The sequence below is a fragment of the Nelusetta ayraudi genome, unplaced genomic scaffold (assembly GCF_046127955.1).
Source record: "Nelusetta ayraudi isolate G7.1 ecotype Tasmania unplaced genomic scaffold, CSIRO-AGI_Nayr_v1 ptg000041l, whole genome shotgun sequence".
In the NCBI taxonomy this organism is placed as follows: Eukaryota; Metazoa; Chordata; class Actinopteri; order Tetraodontiformes; family Monacanthidae; genus Nelusetta; species Nelusetta ayraudi.
Window position 1 is genome coordinate 297,909 of NW_027466091.1, and position 12,477 is coordinate 310,385.

The 12,477-nt window shown below is 46.8% G+C and overlaps 1 protein-coding gene across 1 annotated transcript; it reads right to left on the reverse strand.

Annotated features, from left to right (window-relative positions):
* Positions 1 to 254: 254 nt before the first annotated feature.
* On the reverse strand, positions 255 to 12,119 carry plekha2 (pleckstrin homology domain containing A2). Its single transcript, XM_076033191.1, has 12 exons — positions 11,801 to 12,119; positions 7,846 to 8,007; positions 7,659 to 7,715; positions 7,056 to 7,104; positions 6,812 to 6,909; positions 5,761 to 5,892; positions 5,473 to 5,562; positions 5,286 to 5,354; positions 5,102 to 5,172; positions 3,866 to 3,929; positions 2,332 to 2,409; positions 255 to 1,872 (listed from the first exon to the last, which is right to left on the reverse strand). The coding sequence occupies exons 2-12, from the start codon at positions 7,984 to 7,986 to the stop codon at positions 1,423 to 1,425; spliced, it is 1,299 nt and encodes a 432-aa protein (XP_075889306.1). The 5' UTR covers positions 7,987 to 8,007; positions 11,801 to 12,119; the 3' UTR covers positions 255 to 1,422.
* Between the last annotated feature and the right edge of the window lie 358 nt (positions 12,120 to 12,477).

Consider the following 12,477-nt stretch of genomic DNA (forward strand, 5'->3'; position numbering starts at 1 on the left):
TGGACGTGCGAAACACTTCACTTAACACGGCCTGCGGCCACTGCATCGGCAGGCCGGTGTTTGTGTGTCTACATCGCGTGCACGCACTGAAGGCGAAGGTGTTAAAGGGCAGACATGCTGGCAGCGACCTTCTGAACCTTTGGACATTTCCGTACAGACGAATGTTAAAAGTTTTATCGCAATCACTTGTCTTCAAAACAGCCAAACAGAGTTAGTTTGACAAACGTACATAAAGAAAAGACGGAACCAGTTGGTCAACTGTGATGTGAGACTATTAAAAACAACCTAAACTGGACGAATGAAAAGCATTTTTTTTTCTTTTAATGTACAAGAAAGAAAATGAACATTGTGAGCCGGCAGATAAGTGCACACAGCCTGAACGTGGTACCGAATCAGTGATGTCTTGAGGGTGACCTGAGCACAGGCACCGCTACCGATGTAACAGCACAGAGTATCTGAGGCACGACCTCAGAGGGAGCGCTAACATCAAACACAGAAATACACAACCATGAGTGCAGGAACGCACACGTGCGGGCACGCAAACAAACAGACTCCTACAAAATGAGAGAAGCAAAGTGCCAAATTACAATTAAATTACCAGAAGAAGTCGCACATATTCCCCATATACATACTGTATATTTCTATATATCGCTGGAATGGGAAAGTCACATTTGCAAGTGCTTGCAGTACATTCTATGACAAGTACCATCAAGCCTATCACTCTCATATCCTGGTACCCTGTGAATAGGACGCCGCGGAGCATAAAGCCCTGTGTTAAAGGTCTTCTGTGTGGAGGGGAAAAAAGCATATAAAAGCTGAATACAACAAACCCTCTATTAGTTTGGCCAATGAGCAAGTGTACCAAACAGCCTAAAATGACAAATGGGCAAATGCTTGTTACTGTTTAATGAGGGGAAAAGTGGTGTGAGGAGGGGAAGAACACTGCTGGGCTTCGGAGTAAAATCCACTAATCTAAAAGCAAAGGAGCGGAGAGTATAAAAACTCGGAGCTCTTGTGACCTCTTCCTTGTGAATACTTAAAAGTGGAGGCGGGTATAAGTTTGGATTAACACAATGATGTCCACCCCGGGGAGTTAAGTGCAACAGATTAAAAGCATGTGCCATAGTCATGCATGGACGACAAAAAATAAAGAGCACAAAAAAAGATTATTCAAGTTTTTTTTTTTTTTTCTTTAGAAGAGGTTACACCTAAAACACTCCCTGGAACTATCTCACAGCCCTGATATCAACACTCCTCCGGTCCTTCATTTATAATGCACCCACGCAGTCAGCGCAGGGACCTAGAATTAACACCACGGTGCCGAGGCAGGCGTTCACAGCATCGCGTCCATAGCGGCCATCACCCTCACCCTCCAGTCACATTCATTTTTCTCTGTTTTCAAAGCAGGAAAGCAGCTCGGGGCTAGACGTCGGTGGTGCGGATGCTGTCGTCGTCCAGGCTGAAGGGGAAGCTGCAGCCCGAGTGCGGCTGAGGCTGCGAGCGGTGCCTCCGACGGCCGCACGCCGCGTCCCCCGACGCCGCCAGGATGCCCAGCCCGCTGCAGGAGGCGCCGGGGCCGGCGGGTGGCGGGTTGTTGGAGAGGGAGTTGGAGGAGGACGAGGTGGAGGAGGAGGTGGAGGAGGAGGAAGGGGAGGGCAGGGCGGGGGGCACGGGGCTGAAGGCGCTGTCGTCGTCGTCGGCGTCGGCGATGGACGGCTCGCACGGCGGGACGGGCATCCACGGCTGCCATCCTTGGGTCACGGAGCACGACTTGGACAGCGTGGGTCGGCGGTCGTCGCCCTGCAGCCTGCGAGACGCCCAGGAGCTGTTCTGGCTCCCGTAGAGGGAGGACGCGCGCTTGAATAGGAAGCCCTGCCATTTGGGAGGGAGAGACAAGACACACCATAGCTACTGATCACAATCCAGAACCTCTCCTTGCTTCTACCTTGGCTGCGTTCAGACTGCAGGCGAATCTGATTCAAATCTGTTACAGCTCCGCACCTGGAATGGCGCTCTCTGGTCTGGCGTCACGTAGAGTGACGTCACAGAGAGTGAAAACCCATCGGTGTGTTGGTGAGCTGTTCAGACTGAGACACATCTGTCCAAATGCCATTTGAAACTACCTCCCGAAGGCGGTTGAATCCGTTTTGCAAAAATCGGATTTCATGTGATTTGCAACTGTTCAGACATCAAAAGCGCCATCCGGTTTCAATCTGGATGGGCTAAAAATCGGATTTTGGCTGGTAGTCTGAACGTGGCCAAAATTAGAACACAACAGAAGGAGGTGACGGTAGAATGCTGTAGAAGAGGTTGGTGGTCGAGGGGGTTTACCTTCGGTGGACCTCTGAAGTCCTGAATCTTCGTCTGGATATCCGTGATCCAGCCCTGCATTTCTTCAGGGGAGTCTGTCTGCAATCAAGAACCGGCACAGGAGAAAGTATTGAAGGGCTTTTGTGTCAAACTAAATGGCTCCCACAAGTTTCCAGCATTTCACTTTCTGTAATCTGACGCCGCGCCTGCCAGCTCGTCCCACGATGAGAACAACAGTTCAATGAGAACAAAGTTATCTCTCTGTACTTGAAGGTTCGGTGTGTAATATTTTGAGATTCTGAAGAAGAAACAGCGACATCAAGTGGTTACATTTTAGATTGCAGCGTCTTTCACTCTCCCTCCCCCTACTGAGCTTGCCAGTGAACTACGGTGGCATGCGCACCCAAACCTGGACATCTCGTCCACTTTCTTCTTCGTTGGTTTATTTGAAGATGCGGCCAGTCACCCCTAGTTACGAACCGCGCTGTCAGACAGGCTGGATTATCCACAGCACAAAGCTGTTTGCTTCTGGTAGCAAGACCCTTGCGTTCTGTGTATTCTTATATATATGTATGGGAACCGTTCTAAGGGTAGAAAAACCAAATGACTTCTATTTCACTGTGAGTATACACTTTTATTAATGAATTTATGGGCAGCATATTAAGCTTTTACCAATACACAAATCATAAATCAATAAAATCTTACACTCCGGACCTTTAACGCAACAAGTCACTGCAGCACAAGTAGTTGATCTAGATTGCTTCCTGCGGTGTCCACGTACCTTTAAAAACACTGAGTGTTTTGGAAGTGAATGATTGCGAGAGCGACAGGAAAGGCTCGCAGATAAAGGCTGCAGATTTGACAGTGACATACACATACATGTCAAAGTCCAGCTGAGTTATTTGGATATGGGAGCCAAATGTCTATCACATCACGTTCGCAACAAATCGAAACTTTTTTTGGAAAAACAAACTTTGACTTTTGTAGGTTGCGCTGACAACTCCTTTTTCTAGATGTTGCATTAAACTGGACAATCAAAGAAGCAAAGAGGGAAAACAAACCTTCAAATGAAACAGCAATACTGCGTTTAAACTGAACTGAACATTTTTGTTGTTTCAGTTTCCTGTTGACTTATGATTGCCAATGCTTCCTTTTTTTTTCTTGAACAGACAAAAATAAATTGCACGTGCGTGCGAGCTCCCTTTGAGCAACTTCCCATCTGATGTGGCCCCTGCTGTCAAACACAGCTGTTCTCCCAGAGGAGGGAGGGTCTCAAGCAAGAAAGCACTTGTTGTGAACGCCGCGGACGGTTGTGCATTTTTTTCCCCCGCAAAACAAACTCCTCGTTCTCAGACAGCGAGTCCTTGTCACACATCAGCGGCAGAGCGTTGACAGACAACGGCTCATAACATCAGGACGGATACACCTGGGGACACCGAGGCTCCCAACGACAAAACACTTGCACTTCGTCGCAGTTGACGCACAGCCGGTTTGTCAAATGTTTGCAAGAAGCCAAACATCGGAGGCTGCTGCAAGAGAAAGACTTGAGTTGTACCTGAATGTAGAATGTTCTGGAGCCTGTAATGATCTCAAACAAGTTGTCCCTCAGCAGGAGGTCTCTGATGGACAAAAGAGGAGAAAATAATCAATGTGAAATATGTTGAGGACGGACTTGTTACTTAAGGAGCATTGCGGTTAGGAAACACAATGTTCATGTACATTTCCTGCTAAAAAGAATGAAACAGGATATGACCAGGAGCGTTGTTTTTTTTTTAATTTGCAGTACACAGTATTTAAATTGTGTGGCTACAAGTTAAGTCACAGTGTTCATTCTGGTATATGTGAACTCGTGATACAAACCTATTTTTGGCACAAGAGAATAAATCATGATCTAATTGTTGTCTGAATTGGTTTTTATGGTTATCACACTGCTTCTGATTCTACACTTATGGCCAGGCCTTGCTCGTAAAAGAAGTCATTTGATCTCAAGCAACACGTCTGGGAGATTCAAGTTCAGATGAAATGAAAAATAATACATTCCTTTTTCAACTCACTGGACAAAAGGGAAGCTTTGGTTCTATCAGGAAGTGCCAGTCTGTCCCTGATTTGACGTTGGGAGTAGGCCAGCGGTTGGCTTACATGGTTGGCTTGTAGGTCACTTCATGTTAGAAGTCAAATTCTATTTAGTGCTTAAATCGTAAAGCCAATTTGAACATCTAAGCACTAACTTGGCTTTACATTTCAGCCAAGTGCCCCTAACCAATCGTAACAAAGAGTCACAAGTGGCAATAAATAAAAGGTCAATGTTGAACCTTGCCTTAATTAAACTGTATAAAGTTAACATCCAAAAGATCCTAAGACGACAAACGCCAACACTGTGTGCTCATCTGACGTCATCCAAAACAAAGGCTGGGCACTCGAGCAGATTCAAGTTTCCATTCATACAGCAGGCCCACTCAAGGGGGCTGAGCTGTCAAGCATAGATGTTGTTTTGCCACAAAAAAAAAAAAAGATGATTGACAGACAGGCCCGCCACACAGTTGAGCGGACTGCTGTTTGGAATAAAGACACTGTTCTCATCTTTGAAGCATCAAAACAATACAAATTTGTGTTTGTATAATAAAAGTACTGACGCATCGTTTTTTTCACAATAGTGCAGAGAAATAAGACCGGTCAAACAAGAGTTAAACTTCTGATGAAATCACTCCAACATGCTCCCAACAGTGACTCAGACAAACAAATGCAGTGGAACAGAAAAAGACTTTGAGTCCCTGATTTGTTTTTGACTCACCCTGACTTGACGAGACATTCGTGGACCTTCTGAATGTCCCTTAGTAGAATAGACCGCAGCGGCTCCTTATCCTGGAACAAAGATGCATATAATTCAGATACTGAGGGGAAAACTAAAAAAAAAAAAAAATTTGATAAAGAAAACTATATAGCTCTATTTAAGAAGAAAAAAAACTACTTGTTACCGTCTCAGACTTGTAGTAACTGACGGCGTTGTCATCCAGAGTGAAGAACCTTCTCTTCCAGCTCTTCCTCTGAGAAACAAGACGCACAGAAGCAAACCCATTTCTTTTGGTTTCCCCACTGCTATTTATTTATTTTTATTTCTTTTAGACCAGCACACTCACTGATCAGTAATGAGTGGGTACTCACCACATTTCCCTGTTTGACACAGTAACTGCACCTCACCACGCCTGGCCTGGTGCCCTTCCTCTCCTTCCCCTCTGACTCCTCGCCCTCATTCTGAAACGTTTCGTCATAACCGTTGTCAGTATCACGCTGACAGTCATGCAACCGCCGAAGCCACGTTCAAGCGAACGTTTTTTTATTTTATTTTTTAGCGAGTCCAGCTGCATGCTGCGTTCTAATGTTTGACGGTCGGCTTAATAATGCAAACCGCCGACATCGTTGGAGCGACGGTGGCTTATTGGTTATTACTACCTGGATGGGAGTGTGCACCACCACGCCACCAATGATCTCCGTCTTGTAGGCCTGCTGCCTCTTTCCTCCCTGAGTGTCACCGATCACCGCAGCAACGTCGGTCCGCGGTGGCGCAGGGCCTGGTTTGGGAACCTGTCATCAAAGCGACAGCCGCAACTGTTTGTAATAGTAATAGGCAGCTGTTGGAAATGTATTCCGACATTTAAAGATGCAAATCCACCACGCGATCAGGGACATCTTTACTTCATCACACACATCAGACATCATCATTTTATTTACTGCATGAATCAAGCAATTCATAGATTCTTTCTTCATATCTTTTGTACACGTTTTCCCTTTTATTTTTTAAAAAAATCTCACAAGCATGTGATTGTGTTATTCACTTTGCATACTGCAACTTCAACTTGCGGCTCGTTTAAAGATATGCATAGAACCCCAAGACTATGAAAAAAACATTGACTGTTGAAACCCAAATATAAAAAAAAAAGAGACATTTTCGCATTCGTACCCAAAAGACCGCAGAAGTGTGCTTGAGGAAGTAGTTTTTATGCAAGCTTTAAGCACAGCCCGAAAAAACAGAGAAAAAAGCCGACACAAAAGCTCCTCCTGTCAAAGGGGAAGTTGGAGGGGAGTGAGCAGAGCCGTTTCCTGTGTGCAGAGTGCAGGTGAGAGAAAACATTTGTCTGCTGCGATGAGACAAATGGCTGTCGACAGCCGACACAGCCTTCAGTCACAGAGACGGCGACAGAGGTGTCGTGCAAACATACGTGCGCTCATCTACTCTCTCGCAGTGTCGCTTTCACGCCTTCACTGCATTGACAAGTGTGTTATCACTCTTATTCACGCGCATTCATTCATCAAAAAGCTCGAGGGGCGTTTGTGGGGAACGTGTTACCGGACCCAGTGGCTTTCAGTCGCACAACCACAAACAAAATTGATCTCATCACATCTATAAAAAGTTGAGACTTTTTAACCATCTCTCTCTCTCTCTCTCTCTCTCTCTCTCTCTCTCTCTCTCTCTCTGTGTTGTGTGTGCGTGTTTTCTGCTCACTGTGATCTTGCTGGCTTTGTTTAGGGCAGCCACCCAGTCCCTCATGTCCACCACATCGTTGGCTTGGAGGAAGTACCGCCGGGAAACTGCATTGATGACTGAGAGAAACAGACCTCGGTCCCATGAACACACGACCAACACAACCACCACGTTACACAAGTTCAATCGCATGCGTCGATAAAATAAATGCAGCTGTCCTTGACAGCAGCGGGACCGTGACTTTGCATTTCCGTGAGAGACTCACCGAAGCAAAATTCTGTCTTGGGCTTCTGCTTGGCTGTTGCTTCGCTCACCTGGGAAGAGGAAGTGAGAGAAGAGATGAATTAAAGGGAGCAGAGGCGACAAGGGGAGACATAATGCAAGAGAAACGAGGACAGTTGTGGAGATCAAAGGTAAAGAAATTGGACAAGGCAAAGTGGTGGAGAGATGGGTGAGGTAGACGGTAGAGGACAGGAAAACCAAAAACAGAAGAAAGGAGAAATGGGTGCTAATGAGACAGAAGACAAAAGGGAAAAATACACTGCACAGTAGAAAAAAAGAGAGGGGAGCACAAGCAAGAGGAGAAAAGAGACGGAGGACACAAGTCTGTCACAAGTATGTCTCCATGTGTGTTGGGAGGAGGCCTGAGCACTACAGCCAATGTCATTATCGCTCGTCAGCCCACAAACATCTGGAAATCTTCACTAAGGCTGCTCCTGCGTGACACCAAACTCCAACAACAGATCGCTCAGACGCTCCCCCATCAGCGTCTCCCTCTGTCTCTCTACAAGTGCACGCTGGCGTCTTTCAATCTGCACTGTGCACAGCAGGCGCAGCAACGTCAACGCAGCGTCAGTCGGAGGTTCACCTTGGAGATGTAGGTGAGTTTCAGGCTGCCAACGAAGCTGGAACCACTGGGCAGGTTCTGCACGCGAGGGGAAAAAAAAGCAAACACAAAGACTCGTCATTGGCTCAGAGTCCAAGGTTACGCGGCTCCGATTGGTCGGATCCACTTTCTCTTGTTGTTTGTGTAGTCAAGAGCGTGTGCGGAGCACCTGAGGGTTGTCCATGTACCACAGCAGGGCATTTCCCTGAGTGTCCAGGATGAAGTATCGCCTCTGGAAGCGGCTGCTGTTCTCCTTCTCCTCGATATCCAAAAAGCCGCACACACGATTTAGCCGGTCCAAGTACGGCATTGCTCCTGCTAGCACATATCACTGGAAGAACACACAGAGGAGGAAAAGGGGGGGTGGGGGGGGCGGGGACAACAAGAGACACTGGTCAGATGGACCACGGGGGGAAAAAGGAGCAAGAGGATCCTCTTGTAGGACAGGCAGAGGCAGGCAGATAGGCAGGATAAACCATCTTTCATTTACTGTTTAAGCGCATGCACACACACACACACACACACACACACACACACACACACACACACACACACACACACACACACACACACACACACACACACACACACACACACACACACACACACACACACACACACACACACAGGAAGAAAGAAACCAGCCAGCAGCAGCCACCACTCAGCAGTTTTTCATGTGACGTGATTGAGGCTGAGCAGAAAAACCCTGAAGCCCTGAGGCTGAGGCTGAGGCCCTCCACCACACAGCCAAAAATTACAGACTGCGCTCAAGATCTGCACACACACACATTTCCACTGGGCACAGAGGAAAGCGGCAGCGGCGGCGGCGGCTGCGGCGGGCAGACGAGAGGAAAAGTCGGGGAGCGCAGCCGAGATGTGTTCATTAAGACGATGCCATGCAACGAGAATGACGGCGCGCTGGAGAGACTCAGCACTCACTCACTCTCAGCTCAGCCTCTTTGGGTAACGCAGCCGAGAACGGGGCCTTATAAAGTGAAGAGTTTTGTTTCAGTGCATAACAGCACAAGGTATTATGGGAGGAGTTGGGTTCATGACGCGATCCTCATGAAGCTATTTCGGTCTCATCACGGATCTGCATCCACCACAACTGATGGCCGAGACCCACTAGCAGCAGCGCTTCCTTTCTATTCTTCCATTATCTTCCCTCTTCCACAGACTCTTGAAGTTACGTGTTGTGCGTTTAGGCAAAAGTAAAAGTTAAGGGCAGTATATGATTGTGAGTAAATCCAATAAGCCAAGTGTACACAGGGTCTTTGTGGGCATAAAACAACACAAGAAGCAGAAGCACTCAGAATTTCCACAATACAACAAAGAGCAGGGAAAAACAAAACGCAAATAAATGACACATAGCAACGGGCGACACACTTGCATGTTCTTTCTGATGCCGATGCCTGTAAAGCTTCTTTTCAGTGGTGCATCGCTGTGCCACTGAAATAGGTCAAACACACAAACCACCGCAAAGCCCTCTGAACACACTCGGGGTGGAACGGAAAGTCAAAATGATGCCACAAAGTTCACACATATACTAGCGCTCAGACCTGGCACACCCCACACACACAACACAACACAACACACACACACACACACACACACACACACACACACACACACACACACACACACACACACACACACACACACACACACACACACACACACACACACACACACACCATTTTACGGTTATCAGAAAACATCTGGTGGAAGAACTGCAAGAGAAGTAGTGCTGAGCAGAGAAAAATACCACTAATGACTCAAATGTTGTCTATATTATGTAAAAGTACCAAGACTAGAGGGAGTTTCTGTGTCCATGCAGTCAGAGAAACTCCCTGACATCTGCTTCGCTAGCGTGTCCTCTCATGTGTGGACCGATTCAAATTGATGTTACACCCGAGCAGCTCTGTCACGAACCCAGACAACTTTGAAATGCGGCAGTGAAAGCCAAGGAAAAGTGCCAATAAAGACATTAGAAGGTAATACTGAGTCAACCAGCCCCACCCGAGCCCGAATTAGCCACAGATTAAATTGTTTAGGTGCAAGACATTGATTTCCGAAGAAGAAGAAAAAGAAATGAAAAACTGCATCCAAGATGTGCAACTTCCTGAAAGTTGCAAACAACAGTTCCATCAAGTTTTGAGGAAATGAGGTTTTTCCATCGTTGTTTAAGAAGGCAAGGTCCACATGAACATAGACCAGTCGGCACTAAGGAATATATTAACAACTAAAGCTTTTCCAGACTTACTGAGAACCGAAAATATCAGTATCAGAGTATCGGTACTCGAAGATGACAAATATTCAGGCGTCTTACCAGTGAAGAATGTCTGGGAGCAGACAATGTGTTACTTTAAACGCTTCACATCCTTTCAATCTGCCTCGTACTTTCCACAGCCGTACACATTATTTAAAGTCAAATAAGTGAGAGAGGTCCACAGAAGACTCAGGATTTAGTCTGAACGAATACGCACATTATCAGCTCTGCTTTAGTTCATCTCTGCAAGGCGGCAACTTTTGTCGAACTCACTTTCACGAGAGCCAGGAGAGGGCGTTACCATCGGACCTCAAGTAACGCGTGTTCCATTTGTGGTTGTGTAAAGTGGCCTAAATATTCAAACAATCCTAGCCATGTATGTGGTACACTCGACCAGGACTGGACCAAGTTTCAAACTTGTGTGATGCCTCCACTTCCACTGCTGCGTCGGCCTGCCTTTTCACTTTGGTTTTTCAAAAAAGCACAGTGGAATTTGACACTTCCAGCACTGTGCTTAGTCTGCAATGAGGAGACTGGAACTTTGAACAGGAAGACACAGGAAACTTTTTTTGGTGACTGGAGCCTAATCAATGAGGTTGGTCACTCCTGGCACGGAGATACTCATGGGTTGCTGCTGTTGACAAGTGTTATACAGCGTTACCTAAACAATACACAACGGTGGGAAAGCATGATCTGTGCACAGACGTCACCTCGTGACCTTGAGAGGCCGAGGTGACGTCCAAAATCGCGCTCTACTCTTTATATAGTCACTAAATACGCGACACGCCACAGTGCTGTCCCAATCCCGAGTGAACATTGGTATTAACAATGTAGTCCACTCAATGTATCCCACAATGCATCGCTAACAGTAGCGTCCAACTGATGGTCAATATATCCAGTCATACATTAAGCTCACGCTTCACCCAAAGGTAGAAAAGGCCAGCATGTGGGAAGATGCCAACTACAGTATTGTTTGCACAAAAATTCATATATGTACGTACATTCATTTAGATATCGATTTATCAATTACCTCCTGCCGACGAGACGTTTTAATAATGGGACAGCAATGACGTTGTTATTGGCGCCAAAGTATGTTTTCTTTCTTTTTTCTTTTTTTTCAATATATAATTCGGTTAATGAGTGCAACTACGTAGTTGGCTACATAGAACTCCATATAAAGGGAGTTGGGAACGAGAGATTTCGGACATAGCCTGACACTTTAACTTCTCAACACTGTGGAAGAGCACGTACCTTACTTACCATACTATAACAAAAAGTAAAGAGTGGAGGCTCAGAACGTGGAAGTTTCATGTAATAACGAGACAAAAACAGTGAAACTTCCACGTATTTACTTGATACTGTACCCCTCCCCCCCTTGTTTTTTTTTTTTTTTTTTTTTAGTATGGCAGCAATACGCTTCTGTTCGCTCCTAACCGGTGACAGCTGGATGTTCACACTGTCACAGAGCTCCGGCGCCACTGACTGAAAGCCGGCTGCTTGCCTCGTCTGAGCGCCGGGCGGGAGCGCGCACGCATGGAACGTGCGTGATTGTGAGCGTGCAACGAAAACGGTTTAAACGCGTGCTTGCTTGCTTGCTCGCTTGCTCGGTTGGGAAACGTTCTAGGTTCTAGTCAGAAGCACCTGACGAAGGAACGTGCGTTGCGTGTTGTTGGGCTGCGGTGACCTACAGTGACTCACCGGAGACTTTTAACAGGCCGAGCCGGCCACACCTACTGCACTGTGTCAGTCACACACACACACACACACACACACACACACACACACACACACACACACACACACACACACACACACACACACTGATAGATATATGTCTCGGCGAGCCAGAACTTACCCGCGGAGGAGAGTCAGTGCGCGCAACAGCCAGCGCCCCGTTCGGCTCCGAAGCGGCGGGCAGATATCCGGCTTTGGGTAACACCTAACTGCATGATGAGTAAAGTTCGAAAAAAGTTCGTGTTTCGGATCGGCGTACAGCGACAAGGGCCGGCGTGCACGTCGCTCCCACGCTCCCGCCTGTTTGTTTGCGAGATCGGTTTACTGAAGAATTGTCTTTTTTCCGGGTTGGCCGTTTCGTTATTAGAATAAACCAGCCCCGGATGTGATCATGCGTCCTCTCAGCTCCGGCCGGGTCCTCCTCCTCCTCTGCCGCTTCCACCTCCTCCACCTCCTCCTCCTCTGGCTGCTGCACTCAAGAAGAGGAACTCGGTGTAACGACTTTTTTTTTTTTCCCTCCTTTTTTTTTGTGTTGAACTTACTACAGCCCTTTTATAGTTGCGAGTCACGTCTCTTCTTTACTTTCAACCAAAGTAGCGCGCTAACTTTTTTTTTTTTTTTTTTTTTTACTTTGAAAGCCACAACCTGTATTCGGTTTGTGTGATCTCACGTCTTCTCTGTCAGGTGGCAGATTGTGAAAAGGTCCGAGCGTAAAGAGATTAAAAAAAAGACACAGCAATATGATTCAGCTAGAGCAATAGCAGGGGGGGAGACTTCCTGTGTCAGTGCTCAAGGGGG